The 19,445-nt window shown below is 53.4% G+C and overlaps 7 protein-coding genes across 7 annotated transcripts; 5 read left to right on the top strand and 2 right to left on the bottom strand.

The window, feature by feature from the left end:
* Nucleotides 1–376: 376 nt before the first annotated feature.
* Nucleotides 377–929, top strand: BO94DRAFT_476884 (uncharacterized protein; the record flags this gene model as incomplete). The annotated part of the gene is made up of 2 exons (XM_025608620.1): nucleotides 377–490; nucleotides 558–929. Coding segments are annotated over 2 exons (486 nt in total), but the record flags the coding sequence as incomplete, so codon positions are not given.
* A 1,007-nt stretch (nucleotides 930–1,936) lies between these two features.
* BO94DRAFT_590017 (uncharacterized protein) lies at nucleotides 1,937–3,224 on the top strand (the record flags this gene model as incomplete). The annotated part of the gene is made up of 10 exons (XM_025615989.1): nucleotides 1,937–1,951; nucleotides 2,024–2,113; nucleotides 2,161–2,307; nucleotides 2,368–2,487; nucleotides 2,553–2,593; nucleotides 2,642–2,686; nucleotides 2,739–2,861; nucleotides 2,913–2,939; nucleotides 2,992–3,027; nucleotides 3,083–3,224. 10 exons carry the CDS (start codon nucleotides 1,937–1,939, stop codon nucleotides 3,222–3,224), a joined length of 786 nt encoding a protein of 261 aa, XP_025462797.1.
* Nucleotides 3,225–3,652: 428 nt separating this feature from the next.
* On the top strand, nucleotides 3,653–5,710 carry BO94DRAFT_569360 (COP9 signalosome complex subunit 1). The gene is made up of 4 exons (XM_025614733.1): nucleotides 3,653–4,140; nucleotides 4,200–4,244; nucleotides 4,306–4,586; nucleotides 4,640–5,710. Exons 1-4 carry the CDS (start codon nucleotides 4,008–4,010, stop codon nucleotides 5,654–5,656), a joined length of 1,476 nt encoding a protein of 491 aa, XP_025462796.1. The 5' UTR covers nucleotides 3,653–4,007; the 3' UTR covers nucleotides 5,657–5,710.
* An 877-nt stretch (nucleotides 5,711–6,587) lies between these two features.
* BO94DRAFT_550424 (putative GPI anchored glycoprotein) lies at nucleotides 6,588–7,425 on the bottom strand (the record flags this gene model as incomplete). The annotated part of the gene is made up of 3 exons (XM_025613493.1): nucleotides 6,588–6,957; nucleotides 7,020–7,249; nucleotides 7,300–7,425. 3 exons carry the CDS (start codon nucleotides 7,423–7,425, stop codon nucleotides 6,588–6,590), a joined length of 726 nt encoding a protein of 241 aa, XP_025462795.1.
* A 391-nt stretch (nucleotides 7,426–7,816) lies between these two features.
* BO94DRAFT_261145 (putative MFS transporter) lies at nucleotides 7,817–10,138 on the bottom strand. Its single transcript, XM_025606495.1, has 3 exons — nucleotides 9,720–10,138; nucleotides 7,874–9,651; nucleotides 7,817–7,822 (listed from the first exon to the last, which is right to left on the bottom strand). The coding sequence occupies exons 1-2, from the start codon at nucleotides 9,969–9,971 to the stop codon at nucleotides 8,260–8,262; spliced, it is 1,644 nt and encodes a 547-aa protein (XP_025462794.1). The 5' UTR covers nucleotides 9,972–10,138; the 3' UTR covers nucleotides 7,817–7,822; nucleotides 7,874–8,259.
* Nucleotides 10,139–10,348: 210 nt separating this feature from the next.
* hrdA (E3 ubiquitin-protein ligase HRD1) lies at nucleotides 10,349–13,416 on the top strand. Its single transcript, XM_025612726.1, has 3 exons — nucleotides 10,349–10,690; nucleotides 10,754–10,858; nucleotides 10,958–13,416. The coding sequence occupies exons 1-3, from the start codon at nucleotides 10,667–10,669 to the stop codon at nucleotides 13,106–13,108; spliced, it is 2,280 nt and encodes a 759-aa protein (XP_025462793.1). The 5' UTR covers nucleotides 10,349–10,666; the 3' UTR covers nucleotides 13,109–13,416.
* An 856-nt stretch (nucleotides 13,417–14,272) lies between these two features.
* BO94DRAFT_476773 (DUF3431 domain-containing protein) lies at nucleotides 14,273–18,524 on the top strand (the record flags this gene model as incomplete). Its single annotated transcript, XM_025608615.1, has 3 exons — nucleotides 14,273–15,492; nucleotides 16,541–17,959; nucleotides 18,008–18,524. The coding sequence occupies 3 exons, from the start codon at nucleotides 14,273–14,275 to the stop codon at nucleotides 18,522–18,524; spliced, it is 3,156 nt and encodes a 1,051-aa protein (XP_025462792.1).
* Between the last annotated feature and the right edge of the window lie 921 nt (nucleotides 18,525–19,445).

Here is a 19,445-nt window from a genome sequence, read left to right as displayed (position 1 = left end):
ATATCAGCAGAGACCCGTTCCCTTAATATTGGCCGACGACCTGTCCAAAACTTTACTCCTCTTCTAGCTTCTCAGCTTAAACACGTACGTGCAAGTCTGGCATATCTCCATGCCTCTTCTCCATTAGTCCCAGAGATCAGCACTAACGGTTTGCATCAACACAGTCCCAAAACCCTTCATCTATCTCTTGACTTCATCGTTATACCCACCGCTTTTACGCCACTCGACATGGTTCTACTGCGTTCCCTGCTTGCCCTCGCTGCCGTGGCCGGCCTTGCCCACAGCCAAACCAATTCCACACTTGACCCAAACAGTGTTCCGATCCAGACCAGAGGTATGGCTCCGCTCTGGAGGGTAAAAGGGTATCCAGATCCCATCTGACTGTGAAACAATAGATCAATGGTGTGAATCTCAGACTTCTTCCTGTCCCCTACTCTGTCTTCAATTGCCAAACACGACGGGCTCGCCCACAGCAAACACCTGCAACCCTGTAAGTGCAGATGATCAACCTATGTCACTTATTTCAACTTGACTAATGCATTGAGTGTTGTATACAGAAAACCCTTATCTACGACTGTACTTGCAGCAATGGCCTGAGCCCCAACGCCTCTCAGTACTCTCAGACGATTCCATACTTCATCTGCACCGAAGAGAATAATCAATGTGTCAACAAGTGCGATGGAAACTCGACATGCCAGTCCGATTGCCGCACTGAGCATCCCTGTGGTGCCCAAAATCCAAAGCGCGTCAATATAACCACTACCGCAGGGGCAACTACTACTAGTGCCTCAGCCACAACCTCCGTGCCCCGGTTCACTGGAGTCCCGGGCGAGGGGATAGCGGCTAGACCTTCAACTGATCTTGGTCAGGTATACGGCCTGGTTGTAGTTGTGGGTGTTTTCCTTGCCGGATTCACGACTCTCATCTGAGACGAGGATGCAAGGCACTATGAGTTTAATGTCATCTCTACCATGATCAAGGCTGAAACGTTCGTCACGGGGACATGTCACCTTCATGTAATAATTGGTTCACCTCGCACTTTTCTTTCGTTTGACTTTTGCAGTATATTTCTATGTGCGCTCAAAATTAATGATGAAGCGTGTTGTGTCTACCCTTACAATCTGTCACTGCTTTCTAATGAGATACTATAAGAGCATTTACCGTTCAGGTTCCCCAGGTTTAGTGAAGCCTGCTGCCTATAAAGGCAATCATAAAATCAGTGTCTAGAGCAGAATGTCCGCTCCAAAGCTGGGGTCGATTCACATGTTGTGAGATGAACCGCTGCAACACTTCTTGATGGCTAACACGATTTAACTTTAGACGGCTTTGCTGCTTTTGCGACAATGAACCCGCAGTATGAAGTCAATCTGAGCCCAGGTTGAATGATTAGTTGTTTCTTGCTGGAGAAATAGCAACAGAGCTGACCCCCCCTCTATAGTATATTCCCCAAGAGAGAGCTACTTCGCTTTACTTGTATTATCTTCGAATCGAACATTCATCTCAGTGACCCAACCTGTGGATGTGGATGGAGCTGTGGGAACATCCTTGTTTACTCTTACTATTTCTGGGTCATTTGCATATCGGTAAAAAAGCCTTGAGGGGCTGACTGCCACTATCGCGGACAGTAATTGTAGTATAGATCCTCTGCAAATCCAGCAAGGACCTTCAAGACTGCTTCTTTCCTGTCCTGCAATCAAACTTTGGTTTTCCGATTCCCGGACTGAAGAGACGGCGTGCCTACCATTTCTGTCTACAACATTCGCTCCTGTCTTATCAGCTTAGCTTTCATTCTTCTCTACCTTTGCCGTCTTTTATCAAGCATAACCTTAATTCCATCTCTCATCCAGTCCCAACTTCAGTTTTCTCGGCTCAGTCTTCACATCTCGTTCTAGACTTTCATAGCTCGTGCTCTACAGGACTGGTGTCTGATACGACGATGCCTACTGATCGAGTGAGAGGAACTCCCAACCTTGGTCTCCAAGCGATGGAGTAGAAGTGACTTCAGGCTGACCGAGATTCTTAGAGCAACCGTTACTGCCACTTCTGCTCGCGCACCGGACACACGGACAGTCAATGCTTTTATATGACCTTGTGTCATGGGCTTTATGAACTGGTACGTTAAGCAGGCCAGGAATAGATCAGCCACCAATATTCGTACAGGCTCTCATGGTGTCCCATCGACCTGGTGGAAGATTGAGGTTCAATGAAACCCAAACGGCAATTCAACGTCTGGTATCCCGGCGCCAGAGAAATCAGCGGCGGAGAATGAGGAGAAATGAGCGTGAGAGAGCGCAAGTCAACCGTCCTGTAAGCATCCTCTCCGGCTAATATTAACAGCATAGCACCCGGCTAATTATTTGTTAATAGACGGGCCGTCGACCTCAGCTTGGACCTCAAATTCGCGTAGGTCGCCGACATCAGTCCCGTCGCCCATATCAGTCCAGTCGCCTACATCAGGCCCGTCGTGGTGTTCAGGTTAGGAACGCAGTAAGTACCTACTGTCAGCTTGAAAACGGCTAGCAATAGAATACTGCTAAGATTATCTGATTCAGGGTGGCTATCGTCCTGTTCGTACCGTTATACTACCAAACAGGTAAGGTTTGAAACTTTTTTCTGGGGTATTGCAGCTGATGGTGGACAGGCCTGCACCCAGTACCAACGGCCAGCCCAATCCAGGCACAGCAGTGTGAGTATATCGGAAAGCTGTACTTGAACCTACATTGACGAGGTTGAGTCAGGCCATCTTCTACTGGGAATAATCAGGCTACTCCGCCAACGCAGCAGCTTCTCTCAACGCAAAACCAAGAAGGCCCACGCAGTCCTCACCACGGCAGCGTGTCATCTACTACAATAGGACCAGTGTATGTTCCCCTCTCCGGACCTATGCTGCGATTTTGCTTCTGACATATCAGTGACACCGATATCTCAATGACACTGGAGTAAGTCCACATTATCTTCTAGGTTTCGATACTCAGAGTAACAAGCATTCAGTGAGCCAGAGCGTCCTGATGACCAAAGGGATGCCAGGTAAGGTCTAGACGATGGCTGGCAAGGATTGTATATTGACACTCAATTGATGCAGTGGACTAAGTAATCCGGATGACGATCTTCTCACCTTTGACCCACTCGATACGGCTGAAGACGAAGCCAGGGCCAGGGCCGTACGTGGAAACTCCGTGGAAGTTGTCGAGAGATACTGCGGCGAAATCTTCACGATGATATGAATCGGCCTGTGTTAGACCGCCAGTACACAAGATGGAGGAGTCTACGACTATGCCAATAGTATGAGCTCATTGATTACCTAGTTTCCATGCCTCTCTTGAACGCGTCTTTTTGGCGGGGAGCGCCGGTTTGATTAGAGCAATTGACCATGGGCGATGGCTGGATAGGGAATTTTTTCGAGCATGTTATAACCAAGCAAGTGGCCTGGAGCAGTCTGTGAGATTTGGTATAGGTTATTCAGGCACATCGGAATGATAATGATATCCTTGTCTTACGTGGTATGGTATGTAGAAGTGCGGTAGTGGTAGCCTAAGGCCGAGAATCTGAGACATGATGTGAGCTTGAGCGGTGACTGAGGCGGTGGGTGGCGGTGGATACCCCCAGGCAGCGACGCCGATAGATCGGGCCAAATGATGCTGCCGTCGGTGACCGTTGCGATATCATCTCACCCGCACATCCCACCTGGCCCGCCTCCACGTCGCTGTCTCGATCCGCGTCTTCTTTCGGTGCTTTGGTGCAGCTGGTCTTGTTTTATTGCCCGTCCCGCACTTGCTCGAAGCTCTTCTCGACATCCAGTGACTTTGATGCCAGCTCGTTTTCCACTAGCCTATTGCTGTCACCATACTATCTATTGGCCTGGGGGCCCTTGTGAAGGCTCGACCACACTTCCAAAGCCTACATCTTAAGCAGATATCCCGTGCTGGCTTTGCGACCGGCGGTATTGGCCATTTTACATAGTCTCACGTGCCGGCAGTGCAAGATTGCATACCCTGACAGCCAACAACATGGATTACATGGCACCGGATGCTTTCGATGGGGTTCCTTCAGCTCAGAGTGCAGGGTCAGTGACGGGACCGGGGAATGCAGATCTGGACAACATCAGTGTGAACATGGCAGGACCGATCATTAAAGTCGATGGTATTTTGGCTCTTCCGAATCGAATGAGAAATGGCGAAGAATGACTGACCCCGTGGAAGATCCACCCAAGTTCGAACTCGAGTCCTACATTGCAAATTATACTGGTGTGTGAAATCCCTGAGACCTGGTCCTTTCTGGCGCGACTAACAAGCTCATCATTTTAAGGCCGGACCAGATTCAATCGATTGCTTCTAATAGGCACATGCTCAACTTATCTCTCTGTTGAGGCACTCAAGGCTGCGGTTGCAGAAGCCAAGGGCGGCAGGGATGTCCCTAGATACGAACGTGCAGTCCGAGCTCTTGCCGACGCTGCACCCAATGACCCCGAGGCTACTCTGGACACGAATTGGGTGGATCGTATGAATAAGTCTGTCAAGGCGGAAACAGATCGGCTCGAGCATGAGCTCCGGGGCTATAAGAACAACCTGATCAAAGAGAGCATAAGAGTATGTTTGACTGCGCTTGGCGACACAACCCCCAATGTCTAACTGCTTGATAGATGGGCAATGAAGACCTCGGACAACATTACACCCAGATAGGCGACCTTGTCTCGGCGTCCAAAGCCTATTCTCGTATGCGAGATTATTGCACCACGCCGACTCACATTGCGTCGATGCTGTTCAAGATTGTCAATGTCGCAATTGAGCGTGGGGACTGGCTAAGTGTACAGTCGAACGTGCAACGATTGCGCAACCTCCAATCGAAGCAAGAGGACCAAGCCAAGAACCAACCTAAGATGTCCGCTGCCTTGGGTCTCTCACAGCTGCACTCCGGGTCGTATCTGGACGCGGCTAATAGCTTCTTGGCCACCGACCCAAGTCTGGGTGACTCCTACAACGAAGTACTCACCTCCAATGACGTCGCGGTATACGGTGGTCTCTGTGCCCTCGCATCGATGGACCGAAACGAGCTTCAACGTCGCGTTCTCGACAACAACTCGTTCCGCAACTTCCTTGAGCTCGAGCCGCATATCCGCCGGGCGATTTCATTCTTCTGCAATTCTAAATTCCGCCCCTGTCTCGAGATCCTGGAGGCCTACAACGCCGACTACCTTCTCGACATCCACCTGCAGCGTCACATCAAGACGTTATTCACTCGTATCCGCACCAAGTCCATCCAGCAGTACCTCATCCCCTTCAGCCGCGTGACGCTCGAATCCATGACCAAAATGTTCGCCCCTAAGGTTGTCGGCGGCCAGGCGGACCCCACCGACTCCAACTCGCCATTTGTGGAGGAACTCATCGGACTGATCCAAGACGGTACACTCGACGCGCGGATTGATCTGGAGAAGAAGGTCCTGGTCTCCAACCAGGTCAACCTACGGAACGAAGTCCAGCAATCCATCTTGGATAGCCTGGAGAACTACTCCCGTGAGGCACACCTACGCCTGCTGCGCACTAACATCATCCGCGCTGGACTGGAAGTACGAGCGGACGAGCGGAGACCGAAAGAGGACCGGAGCAAGGGGTCTGAAGGGTACGGGAACGTGTTTTCACGCGGCTCAGGGGTGATGTAATGCCAGTCAATGAGATGAGATACGACTAGAAGAATATCACTATGAATGGAATCCAAATCCTACCCAGTAGTCATCTACCGTACGGACAGTATACACCAACCGTCCCACATTACTATTATATCCCCTTCACTCCATGAACCCATGATTACACAAACATGCCCCCCTCGACACACATAACAAGATACAGACGGAGTAAAGACCCCGCTTCTATGATCCCTGAGATCTCTACCTCATTCATCCATCCACCCACAGACCAATTCTATAAGATAGCCTTCCCACACCACTACACCAAACTCTACGACTTGAGATCCCTCCTAGCAGAATAACCTCGCTAGTAGCATACCCATTACCCACCCATGGGTAAAGTATTACCCGGGATCCATCGTTCCTTCTTTCAACTAATAGGGAGAAGAATTTTAGCTTGCTTAGGAAAGAGGGGTTATTGGAGGTTAAAAGAAACGGGCATGATGCGTATGGTATGCATGTATCGGCTTTTCACTTTGTTTGTCTGTTTGGATTTTGTTGGGGTAAATTGCACTGTGCTACTCTGGGAGAGGGGGTAGGGTACCGGTTGGATGGAGAGGCAGTGAGAAGACGTTGAGGTAAGCACTAATTGATGAATAATCTGATACTAATTATAGGTGACTGTTAGTTACATTCTTGAGTTGAGTCATCATGAAGGATAGATTCATATTCATGTCTTGATTAAATCATAATATACACATTCAGTGGATATATAAAGAAAGAAAGAAAAAATTGGGATATATCTGTTCATAATCATAGACTACAGTTCGCTTGAAGGAGTTTATCGAATCCCTTTCCTGCGAGTGTATGCTTTTGGGTGGTGTACTGTATCTACTTTGACAGTATCTCTCCTCTCTGGTATACTGTTCGTCTTCGGTTCATAGCGTATATCTCCACTATGGAGGGCTTAAGCCATGGCCAAAGCGATCATCATGGCAGCACCACCGGCAACCAGCTGCGAAGCGCCAGTAGCAAAGGCCATGGCACCGCTGTCGCTGGTGCTGGCGCTAGCGCTAGCGCTGGAGCTGGAGCTGCCGGAAGCAGACTGGGTAGAAGAGGACGACTTGCCCGTGGCAGAGGCAGTAGATCCAGAGGCGGTGCCTGTAGCAGAGGCAGAAGAGCCGGTGCCCGAGACGGTAGCAGTGACGGTGATGGGGACTTTCGGGATCTCGGTGCTGGAGGCGCCGTTATCGGAGGAGACCTGACCATCCATGCTGACGGTGAGTGCGCAGGACAGCCAGGTGGTTCCGGAGTAGGTGCAGGCGGCGTATTCGGCCCTGGGGTTGGATAAGTGGGTTAATTAGCTGATTGGCTGGGCAGGCTGAGAGGAGAGACTTACAGATCAGTGCCGGAATAGGTGTAGGACCAGGTGCTGCTGCCGGCAACGACGGTGCGGCCTTCAGCGGGGATGTCGCAGTCGTCATCGTCATCGTCATCAGAGGAGGAGGCGGTGGTCGCGCGCTTGGCGACGGCCGCGCTGGTGGTCGCGGCGCTGGCGCTGGTGATGGGGCCAGTGGACGAGGCCGTGGCAGGGCAGTTGATCACCAGGGTGGTGAGGGCGCCGCCGGTCTGGATAGGGTTAGATGGTTGATGAGGCAGGATAGGTTGGGAGGACGTACAGTTCCAATCAGCTTGGCGTCATAACCGTCGGCGGAGGAGGGCCAGAGCATGGAGACGACATCGTCAGCGACCACGGAGGAGGCGGTGGCCAGGAGGGCCAGAGAGGTGGCGAATTGAAGACGCATGGTGTGTGATTATGAGGAATTGGTTGGTTGGAGGAAGGGGAGTATATGGAGGTGTATAGGATGGATAGAAGAGGGAGATGGATGGAGGAGAGAAACGGGAGAAGGATAAGGGAAGAGAGAGTCTGGGGCCATCCAAGCTGGGCGAGAAGAGGTAAATAAAGGGCCGACAGAATGGGGTCCATGGTATTGGGGGCGAAAAGAATCGACATGACGCTGACGGGCGAATTCCGGCGAGGCTGAGAGCGAAGCCATCCAAACCAGCAAGGGTTCAGGGATGTACAATTGCCCGATTGGCAATGGTTTCCAGGACCCTCCCAGTCGAGTGGAGGATTGCTATTGTGCTAGCAATTAGTAGCATCTCGCTCAGCCCGGATGGTAGGCGAAGTAATGGGGACCACTGGGTCTGTCAGCGCTTACGGCGAAGGTTGGATGGGAGAGGCCGACTCACGCTGGAGCCGGGGAAATTATATTGTCCCACTCAAGATGATGATATACTTCCACCCGGCTGCTTCCATGCTTCTTTCCTCCCTCAATAATCATTCTCTCCTGCTCACTTTCCCACAATTGTGCAGCCCTGGACCTGAAACGGAGGCACGGCATGCCACTGGGGCCAGACGTGGGGGCCGGAAGAGGTTGGAATTCTCTCGCTCGGCGGTGATGGCCGTGGTCGGATTCAGGTACCCCAGCCTTGCTGCGGCTTATTCCCACGCTAAGCATTCAAGCTAACAAATTAATCCCTGTCTAGAGGACAAAGAATCACAAAGAAAAGCAGCTCTGCCTCAAAAATCCAAACAACCCCCCTCCCCCAACAAAAAGAGAAAAACTCTTTCGACGCTACGCACCGTACCCAGCTGGTGCAGCGGGCCTTGAGTGCCCAATGAACCCACTGACCAGCCCTGCCAGTAGCAATGCCCCGTTGAAGCCGGCCATGATGTAGAACGGCGCTCCCGACGACAGCACATCAAACAAGAGTCCTCCCAGTTTGGTTAGAATCAGAATCCCCGCTCCACCGTACAAGGAATACACTCCAGCAATCGATCCCTTCAGATGCGCGAGATGCCGCCCTTTCCGGCCCATACGATGGGCCATCAAAGGCCGATCCTCGTCCTCCTCTGCGGCGGTGACAGGACAGTCTTCTTCCTCATCCTCACTGGGATCACTCTGCTCACTCCAGAATTGATCTTCCATGCTACTGGCGTCGCTCATGCTGAGAATGCCGCTGCTCAGCACGGACAAACTGCAGACAATCGCTCCGATCTGGCTGACCCCGACCAGGCCCATCACTACGAATACGCCGGGACTGCCGTGGTCGCCATTGAATTCGGGGCTGGGCAACAGTGCAAACGTGGTGTAGCCCACGAGGCCGACAAGGCATGCTGCCAGCAGCGGCACGTGACGGCGTCGCGATCGATCGGACAGGTAACCGAAGGCTGGCGCCGCGATCAACGCGACTAGTTGCGAGACCCCGGTCAGGATCGAAGCGAGCACGTAGGCCCTGTGGCATGACTTCTTTATGTCGCCAGCGCTGGCAGCCTCTCCGTCTTGGCTCCCGCACAAGCCGGATTGGCGATAGTAGTGATTCACAGCGAGCGGTATGAACAGCGAGATCCCCACGGACGATGCGCGTGCCACAAAGCCTCCAAGATAGCCAAGAAAAATGTCCGAATTTTGAAACCCCAAGGCGAACGCCGTGCCCAGCTGTTCGAGATAGGGCAATTGGAATTTGTGAGCATACGGGCATGAATCGCCGCCATCAGGCGCCCCGCGTCGGCGGGCGGACCACAGCGAACTCCAGGACTTGCCCTCTTCGCCGGGGAGATTTCTCAGACCAAAGAAACAAACAGCACTGATGACCAGAGACACAGCCGCGACGAGGTAGTAACTCCGTTGGATAGCTTCGGCGGGAGAAAGACCCCATTGCTGGAATCGAGCTGGAAGGGGCAGGAAGACGACAAGGGAAACAAGGGCACCACAGCCCGCACACATGCCTACAAACCCTGCCAATCTGGAGGATGAAGCGGTATTCTTCTGGGATTCCGATGCGGGCTTATGCTGTGCTGAGTGAGATCCAGCTACGGCTGGAAGAACCGCCGTGACCATGGTCGATACCGCCGCGCCCCCGAGACTGAACAACAGCCTTCCCAGCAGGAGCTGAGGGTAGACATTTTTGGCCTGGACGAAGAGGATCAGGGCAAGCGCAACGATAGCATAGCCCGTAGTGCAGACCTATATAGCAGACACAATGCATGAGAAAGATAAGATTTCAATTGACCCGACTACCGGGTAGAGCTTACATGACGGACGCCTATGCGGTCCGACAGCACCCCCCACAAGGGGCAAGCGATCAGGGCCAGCAGCTCGTCGGCAAAGCCCAGAGTGCCGACTGCGTCGCCTTCCCCATCACGGAGTCCAATTAATTCCGTGACGACAAAGGAGATGGACGAGTTGATGAAGACCAGGAATGCGATGGAGAATGGACACACGCCAAGCAAATAGGTCCATGTCTGCAAGCGGCTGGCTGTGAACAGAGTCCGTGGGGAAGCCATGACAACGGCTCAGCTCATTACTCCTGGAAACAATGCTGGGAATGATCGAGATTATGTCGAAGTGCTGGAATTGCTGGAGCTGCTTGCCCACTATTAAATATTAGTACGAAGTACGGTGTAGATGATGATGATGATGATGATGATGATGATGATGATGATGATGAGGAACCGATGACGGAGCGGATGCCACGCCGGATGCCGGCCAGCTGCCCGTCACCTGATCGGCGGGAGCTCGTGGGTGACACAGGTTCTTGCTTCTAGTATACTCCGTTCTCTCCGTTAAGCTTGGAACAACTTCACCATCCATGCAGGAGGGGACTCTTGCATCTTACCAGTCACTTTACAATCATTCGCTCTTTTTCCTCCCCACCGAATGTCAACAATCCTACGAGATCCGAGATCCTTGAAAATGGGGAAAAGCAGCTGCTGTCAGATGCCAAGGCGGTAACTCCAGGCTGGGTAACGAATACCGATACCAGGTACGGGCGATACCGAGTAGATTAGCTGGCCAGAACCTCCCCATCCATCCCCATCATTCCATCATCGTCTCTCTCGTCCACGCGATCGTCCCAACTCTTCCTTCTTTTTCTTCCTCCTACTCCCGGTGTCAATGTGTGCCTGAGAAGTTGCGGCCTCGTTGCTACGCCATCGTCCATGAAATCGGGCTTTGCGCCCACCCTTCTCATACCGTCGCCATGAGATTGGCCGTGTATGCTGGGGTATGTTGTTGCTCCCAGGCTGCTGCCTCGTCCCTCTAGGCTGACCACTCCGTCTGTCCATAGGCCTCGGCTGCCCTGGCCACTGGCGTTTTCTTGAAAGCGCTGCATCAGAGAGCAAACTTTTATGCGGCATGTGTATACCTCTCTCAGAGCAGTGCAAATCTCATGGTAGGGCTTCCCCGCCGCAGTTCCCAACTCCAACAAGCTCCCTTGGCGCACCAACGTTGGGGCTTCATATCCGTGACCAGGCTAACACTTTACGCGCAGATATTGATGAACATCAGTCTCCTGGCGGTTGGCTTTTTCCTCTTTTGGCTTCAACGTCTCCTCTACGGCCCCCTTCGACCCATCGAAACGGAACAGCTCTACGAGAAAGCATGGTTCGCCGTGACGGAAACATGTTTGGCAATGACGATCTTCCGAGGAGAGCTGGGCGGTTGGTTCCTGGTCATGTTCGTTTCCTTGCTGGTTGGAAAGGTTTGGGGTTGGATCGGCGAGGGCCGGGTGGAATTTCTTGAGCAGCAACCTCCGGCGAACCCGCGCCTGTTCCACATCCGACTGGCCGCTTCACTGCTCCTCTCGGTCCTGTTTAACTCGTTCATGTTGAGGTACTGCATCCGGACGGTTCTTGAACAGGCGCGGCCTGATATGATGGTCATGTTTGGCTTCGAATTTGCTGTCCTTACAATCCTCTCCAGCTCGACTGCGGCCCGATACACCATTTCCTTGGTCGAGATCTACATCACACACCGGCAATTGAAAGCCAAGATGGAGGAGCGTCGCCGGGAGATCAGGGCAGTTCGGGAGGAGTCATTGCGCCAGTACGCGGAGTCCGGAGTTAGGGACACCCCCAACCTGCCAGATGAGAACGATATCGACGAGATGGAATTGGATGTTCCTGGCTGGGAAGAAAAGGGCCGCTGGATCTTCTACCTTGACCTGCTTACTGACTTCCTCAAGCTTACCGTATACCTTACCTTCTTTGCTATTCTCTTCACGTTCTACGGCCTGCCGATTCACATCTTACGCGACGTCGTGGTCACCATTCGCTCTTTTGGACGACGCATCATGGACTTTGTACGTTACCGCAATGCAACCCGGGACATGAACGAACGCTATCCGGATGCAACTGCCGAAGAAGTTGCCAGGGAGGAGGTGTGTATCATTTGTCGGGAAGAAATGACACATTGGCACCAGCCGGCGGGTGCGCAGCGGAACCGGGTCTCTGATAGACTACGCCCGAAGAAACTTCCCTGCGGCCATATTCTGCATTTTGCTTGTCTTCGAAGCTGGCTCGAGAGACAGCAGAATTGCCCGACCTGTCGGCGGCCTGTTATTGCGCCACCTCGGGCCCGGGGGGCGGGTGACGGCGGTAATCAGGGACCAGGCAACGATGCTGGCGCACAAAACATGCCGGCTGGAAACCAAGCGTTTGGTAGGGAAGAGCAAGCGGACGGGCTACCCAGAGCTCGGGTTTACCAATTTGGGCCTTTTAGAATTGGGTTTGGGACGGGAAGAGGTGATCTTTTCCACAATCTCCAACAGCAAATCAACCAAGGCCATGCGCCCGTACCGCAGGCCAATAATGTCAATGCCCCAGAAGGGCGGCAGATCGGTATTGGCTTTAGGTTCGGACGGCCTCCCCAGGTGGCAGCGCCGCAAGCTGTACCCATGCCTACGTCGAATGTGGCGGATATACAAAGTCAGTTGCAGCACATGGAGCAACAAATCATACAGGAAATCGACAATCTGCGTGTCACTGCGGACCAGCTCCATATGGTCCGTCTGCTGCAGACGGAGCTTCAGCGACTTCGAACCCTGCAGGCCAATTCTCCCATTGCACACAGCACCTCGTTCCAAAGTTCCACCGCCGTCTCACCCCAAACTTCGTCCATTACTACGCGCCGTCAGTTCATTTCGGACCCTCGTGCACCCGCCATGGGCGCTGGGGACAGTCGACTGCCCGACGGGCTGAACCTTCCTGCTGGCTGGTCTCTCATCCCTCTTCACTCCCCCGAACAGGGCTCCAGCCAGCCGGCTGATCAACACCCCACCCCTACTGTTCCTGAAGCCGGCACCACCCCGATCTCCGATAACACCTTCACGCCGCCGGCCGCCCTACCAACCGCGACTGCAACGGCTGAAGGCCAAGAGCACGAGGGTGTGGCTGCGCCGGAGCCTTCTGCTTCTCGGGATTTGCCGAATTGGCAGCCGGGAGCAACGTCGACGGCGACCGGGTCGGGTATAGAATCACTGTCGCAACAGTGGACAGATCTGGCGCCTGATGCCCAGCTCGAAGGCGAGAGCAGTCTGGTCGAAGGAACTGACGGGACGGACCACGCTGAAGACTCGGACTCGGCGTCGAAGGGAAAGGCACGAGTCGCCACGGTGGAAGACGCCGTTGATGATGAGACATGATGGGTGCCCTTGGCCTTTCCCGACATTTCTTCTTTTCTGCCTTTATACCTGGTGTCTTTTTGGTTGATGTATAATCATCTCATTGGTGTTGCCCCCTCATATCGGGTAATGATTGTTTTATCGGCGTTCTTCAAGCGGCTCCCCCATCATACCCCGTTGCCTGTATGTTCGATCCATGGAAATGTGGCTCATGCAAGGTCATTCTCAGTTGAGATCACCCCGTCCCGGTCGGTGTCAGGGGCCGATGACCCTTACGTGTATGTACATAAGAAAAAAGACGATATCGCGGCTTACTTGGTTTAATTAAACCACTTCGGTTGCAATTGTAATAGTAAGAAACAAGAATAAGCACTGTGCAGCGATGGATCGGGTGCATCGGATCGTGGGAGGAGCCACCGGGCCAGGGGCAGTAGCTGGCCAGCTCCAATCAGGACGGGCCACCGAATGCCGGGACGAACTTCCAGTGGCGCCCGTGGGGATTCTGCGTGAATTCTCCGGCCACGCAAAGAAGGGTTCCAGCCAGGCCGGGGCCCTCCAGGGCTCCAGGGTGAGGGTGACTGGTTCCCCGGCTCCCAGACTTCTATCGAGTCCTCCTCACCTTCTACTATGGTAGGATTGATCGATCTTCACTCGAGGGCCAAGAATTTCACTCATTCGAGATCTACGGAGCCAGGGATCGTCGTCATCAGCGCTGACGCCAGCGTCGCCTCCGCCCGCGTCTCCCGCCCGCTTCCTGCGCCATCCTTTGCGTATGCCTCCCTCCGGCTGCCTTTTCAACCAATCCGTTTTTCCAATCCAATCCCGGTCGCATGAATTTGCCCTAGGAACGGTCCTCGTTCCCTCCTGCCCCTCTCTGTTTGGTTCGTGGAACCTTCGACCGGTTGTGGCCGCGCATCTTGCCGTTCTGTCCTTCAGATCGCGGGGATTTGACAACTGTTCCCGACTGTGACCTATTCCATGGCTTCTATTCTGTAGCGTTCGGACTCACGGTGGGTGACCTCTCTGCTTCCGTGCTGGATTCTACAGAGACAAATCCTGCAAGGCCAGGCTCTCGGTATTCCAGACAAGCTCATTGCCTGAGCTCCATTGCTGATCAAGCTCTTCACCCAATCGCAGTGCACCTATCTTTATTCCTCCCCCGATTGAGATCTCCAACCGTCTCCAATGATTTCCTCGCGCCGGGCCGTGCCCCTTTTTGGCTTTGCCTTTATACTTTGCATGCTTCTCGCTATCCGCAGCCTCTCCACGCAATGGGAGCAAGCGACGCAGGCCGTCGGGCTGGGTGAACTGGCTACGACCCCATCTCCGTCTCCGTCGACGCGCCTCAATGTTACCAGGGTCCAAGAGGAATCTGCCATTCGAACACCGTATGCGCCCAAGCCACAATACGTCCCTGGCATACCCAAACCCTCCGGGTCCGCATACACAAAAACGCTCGTGGTGCCGCAGGCCGATGGCGAGGACACTAGTTGGATAGAGTCCGAACTACCGGAGTGGGAGACAGCGATCTACGCCGTCAATGACCCATCGGCACCCTTGCATCCGCCGAAGAACAAGGGTCATGAGGTGATGGTCTACTTGAGCTACATCATTGAACATTACGACATACTCCCGGACATCATCGCCTTCATGCATTCGCATCAATTTGCTTGGCACAATGACGATCTCTTTGGCGGCGATGCCGCTGATCTCCTACGACGTCTGAACCCTGCATATGTGGTCCGGCAGGGGTACGTGAATCTGCGTTGTGCTTGGAGCCCCGGTTGCCCTGCCTGGTTGCACCCAGGCACGCTGGTGGAAGATCAGACCAAGCAAGAGGAGGTTATGCTGGCCCGAGCATGGGGAGAGATTTTCCCCGATGATCCGGTCCCTGAAGTTCTATCGCAACCCTGCTGCGCGCAGTTTGCCGTGTCGCGCGAGCGTATTCTGGCCATCCCGAGGGCCCGGTTCATCTACTTCCGCGACTGGATGCTCCGGACGGAGCTCAGTGACTACATCTCCGGTCGCATTTGGGAATACCTGTGGCAGGTGGTGTTCACGGGCGAGAGTGTCGTCTGCGTGAAGGAGCACATCTGTTACTGCGATGGGTACGGCATCTGCTTCGGCGGCGAAGACGAGTACGACGCTTTTCGGGGCCATAACAACCGAAAATCTGAGCTTGAGGAGCAATTCAAGGGGTGGAACACCCGGGCTGACATGATCGAGCTGACCCGAATGGGTGGGACACTGGGAGAGGAGAGTTATCTGGACTTCCCACAGCCAGGGGAGGACCTCTCGCTCGCAGACCAAATCGATCTGGAGGAGCTCCTAATCAATGAACTGGTGGCCAATGCCACAGAACGTGGCAAGGACCCCCAGGCACGGGCCCTCGACGTGGGAAGAGTGTGGAAGGAGGGTGATGGATTCTGAGGATATGATTGACACCTCCACTGAACGTGATCATGTTCGAAAATTCTAGCCAGTGCGGGCAGCCCTTACTGGACTACATGGCCTTGACATTCTTCTGTTCATTTTTCCTTTCTGGGGTTCAGGTGTTTTACTGTGATGCCTGATATAGATACGATTTCTTCTTATATGTTTGATATGATTGGCCAGCGATACTTGATGTGCCAACTTTGGGGTACTTCTGTTTCTTCCAAATATTGTGTTATTTATTGCAGCTAGGACAGTTTGGCAGGACCAAATTGATGAATAGTAAAAGCAAGCTTGATTGTGCCGTCAGCATAGCATAGTTGCTGCCGTGGTTGCCTCAGTTGCCGCCAGATCATGTGACCGGCTCCACCGTGGCTAAACTTCCCTGCAGAGTTTGCACTGTCTGTTCCTCCTTCAAACCAGCCAAACAGCGTCATCGCGGTCAACAAACTATCACTGCAATCACTTATCGCAGTTGCGCCTGAGTTTGAGATAATCGTTGGGGCTCCCAGCCTCCATTCACTGCACGCGCCTCAACGTGGGCAACTGTGCGTTTCTCCCTGCCTGGGAGTGTCAGGTGTCCTCCTGAGCTGTGCTGTTTTGCCGATCGTCAACAAGCACTCAACACCAAGCTATACGCGACATATGCTGCAAGTACTGCAAGTACTGCACAGCAGATACGAGCTTAAACCCCGTTGCTTCGCAATTCGCGTCGCTGTCTTCTGCGCTTCATAATTTACTTTGCAGTGCAGCGCGACAGTAGGACTAGTTAATCAAGCCTCCGGTCTATTCATCTTCGCAAAACCTTGCCGGACAGCACCTCAACCCGGTCACTTCTAGATCAACCATAATCTGTTCTTGACCTTTCACACGTTGCGGTGGCTGTGCATCCACACGCGGACGCGTCTTGACTCGAACCGCAATGACATCAACGTCTACCTCAAACCATCAACATCCCCCGTCGACCTCGGCAGCCGAATTCTCAACCAACCCGACCACTTCCGCCAATGTCGACCCGAGCGCACACCTTGCAACTAGCGGATATGCGCCCAGTGAGAACCAATTAGCCGGGCTGGTGGAGGCTGCTACGGCCGCTGCAGGACAGGAGGTCTCGGACTGGGCTGCCGCCGCCGCCGTCGCTGCTGCGGCCGGGGCCGCGGGTCTTCAGCATCACCTAGATGGGTACGGGCCGGATACTCATATGGAGGATGATAGCTTTGGGGACGCTGGATTCGGGGCCGGAATTGGTGGCGGGCGACAGTTGCGCGGGCCGAGTTCGATGAGTGAACATGGCCAGCCTTCTGGGGGTGGATTGACTCGGGTGCCAACCAAGAAACGCAAAAGGAACGAGGATGCGCTGGACCCGGCATTAACGGCAGGCGCTGCAGTCGGCCTCGCTGGTACGCATCATCCGCACCATCAGCAGCAGCAGCAGCATCACCAGCATCCACATCATTACGGCGGAGAGGGTCTGGATATTCGCGGTGCGCCATCACAGTCCCTCTCCGAAGCTCGCGCTGTGGGCCTTCATTCCGCCGCTGCCCTGTTCCGCCAACCGTCGAGTAACAAGAAGTATACCCGTCCACCAATGTCGAAACTATTTGCGTCGCTGGAGCTTTCACCGGAGAACTTTTTACATCTGCAGGCGGCGGCGAAAGGATACATGCTTCATGATGACCACCCGGAGCGGCGGGAATGTGTGGGTCAGCGTGGGAAGGGTGATACAGAGATGGTCAAGTTGCGCCTGTGGAACTGTGTGCGCCATTTCCTCGAAATCGAGGGAAATGGCGAGCGGTTCTTCGGGGAGAACGTGGTCAACGAGGGCATGGGCCCCAGGACATACATTTGGCCCCGGGATTCACAGAAAATCATCTCACTGGTAATTCCTTTGCTGCGACGGATGGTGACCAATGAGCGTCAGCGGCAATATGCGGTGGAAACCCGGAAGGGCGGCGGCACCGAAGAGCGCCGGAGACGAAAGACTGAGGATAGTTTGCAGAATCTCAACGCTGGCACTCCCACCGACGATCATCTTCAGATGCATCAACATCATACCCCAGACGAGTACATGTCACACCAGCCCACGTTGCCTACGGCGCAACCTCAGCTCGACTCCGCTCCGCCCACGGACCTGGGTCTGACGGATCTCTTGCTGGATGGGTACTCGACTGACTGGGACGCGTTTGCCAAGTCGTATGAACTGTACAATCAGAACTGTGAGCTCGACAGCCTGTGGTATATGTCAGGATTGCAACAGCCAGATTGGCGGGGATTGGTTGCTGCCATTGACAGCCACTATCAGGTCATCCACAGTGGTGGTTACGAGTGTCCGCTGCCGTGTGAGGATGCCAACGTGCTGCGCATACTGAATGCTGATGCCACGTCGGACCTACGTTGGCGCATTGGTGGGAATGTGAACCATCCTTCCCGGAACGAATTGTACGTCTACCTATCACTTCTTGTTGTATATCACTGACCGTCCCATAGTGCCAGCAGTATCGCCCGCGAGATCTCACGTGTTATCCGAGAGAGTCTGGCGACCCAGCAGGAGGTCCACCATTCCCCTCACGACCATGCTCCCGAGCCTCAGCTCCAACCATTTCCCCCGAATTTCCCGCCACTGCCCGGCACGATGAACACAAGCCCCGGCCCGGCTCCAGCTCCGACCAATGTCTCGCTTCGGGTCAATATTTTGCAAGATGGGAAGCGTATGCATCCGCGGTTCGATGTGGCCGCGAGCCAGTGTCCCGATCTGGAAACACTGAAGCAACTGATCTCGCGCAAGTTTGCAGGCCAGCTGCCGGGCGTGCCGTCCGATGCTAGCATTAACGGTACTGGTGGATGGGGCTCACCGACGCACTGGAAGTTCCAGGTGTGGCTCCCGGACGGACTGGCGCCGGTGCAGAATGACGGCGAGTGGGCGATGGCGCTGGTGTCGGCGAGCAATGTAGATTGGATGGATGGTGATCTGCGGGTCCTGGTTGAACTGGAGGGGGCATCATAGCCGGATGGCCTGCTTGTTTTTGCGATCTTCTGTGGCTTTTTGTACTGGCTGGCATGGAGTTCGGTGGTGGGATCTGTGTTGCTTGCCTCATACCCGGTGGATTGATGACATGATGAGATACGATGTGACTGTATTGAAATTTGCAATTGGGGAGTATGTCAATGTATAGATTAGGGTGAACTAGTAGTAATAATGTACAGCATACTACCCTGCTCGCAGTAATCAACAACTAGAATGTTTTCCCCCCGAACACTAGAGCCAATCCTTCATATATACTCTGAAAATCGCTGCTACAGAATGCAGTACTTAAGATAATTCTACCTCTTCCACACAGATTACATCAGGAAGGTCCCAAAACTACTACATATAATATAGTAACCATCGCGATGGAATACTAACATGCAGGCTTTTTGTTGAGTAGGGGAGTGAGTGAGGGTGTTGCGGTGGGGGTGGTTTGAGATTTAGGGGTTTGGGGGGTCAGGGTGTTGGTGGTGGTGGTGAAGTTAGGTTTGGGTTAGTCTAGAGGATGAGTTTGGTTCCTATCTACATATCTAGTACTAGTATTGTGTAGGTCCTAGGCTAGGAGGACAAGCATAAGCACTAACCGCGACTCGTATAACTTTCTGTTAGTATTTATTACTTAGCTACTATTTATCAATGGGTTAATTAATGACGAGGGTTGTGACTCATATTGTTACATTTTGGATGGAAATAAATATACATATAACCCTGTAAATATTCATACTACCAGACGTTCAAATTACAGTACTAAGTATCCCCATCTCCATCTAAATATTACTACTTAACCTCCACAACCACCACTACTCAACTAACTTTAGTATCAAACATGAAAATCCCAATCCCCTCCTCGAACAATCCGAATGCACTCACTACGCCCAACAAGCCCACGCCCTCACCACC

This window comes from Aspergillus sclerotioniger, assembly GCF_003184525.1.
Source record: "Aspergillus sclerotioniger CBS 115572 chromosome Unknown BO94scaffold_37, whole genome shotgun sequence".
NCBI classification, from domain to species: domain Eukaryota; kingdom Fungi; phylum Ascomycota; class Eurotiomycetes; order Eurotiales; family Aspergillaceae; genus Aspergillus; species Aspergillus sclerotioniger.
Note: the sequence above shows the minus strand (reverse complement) of the source record. Positions and strands in the feature narration are given on the sequence as shown.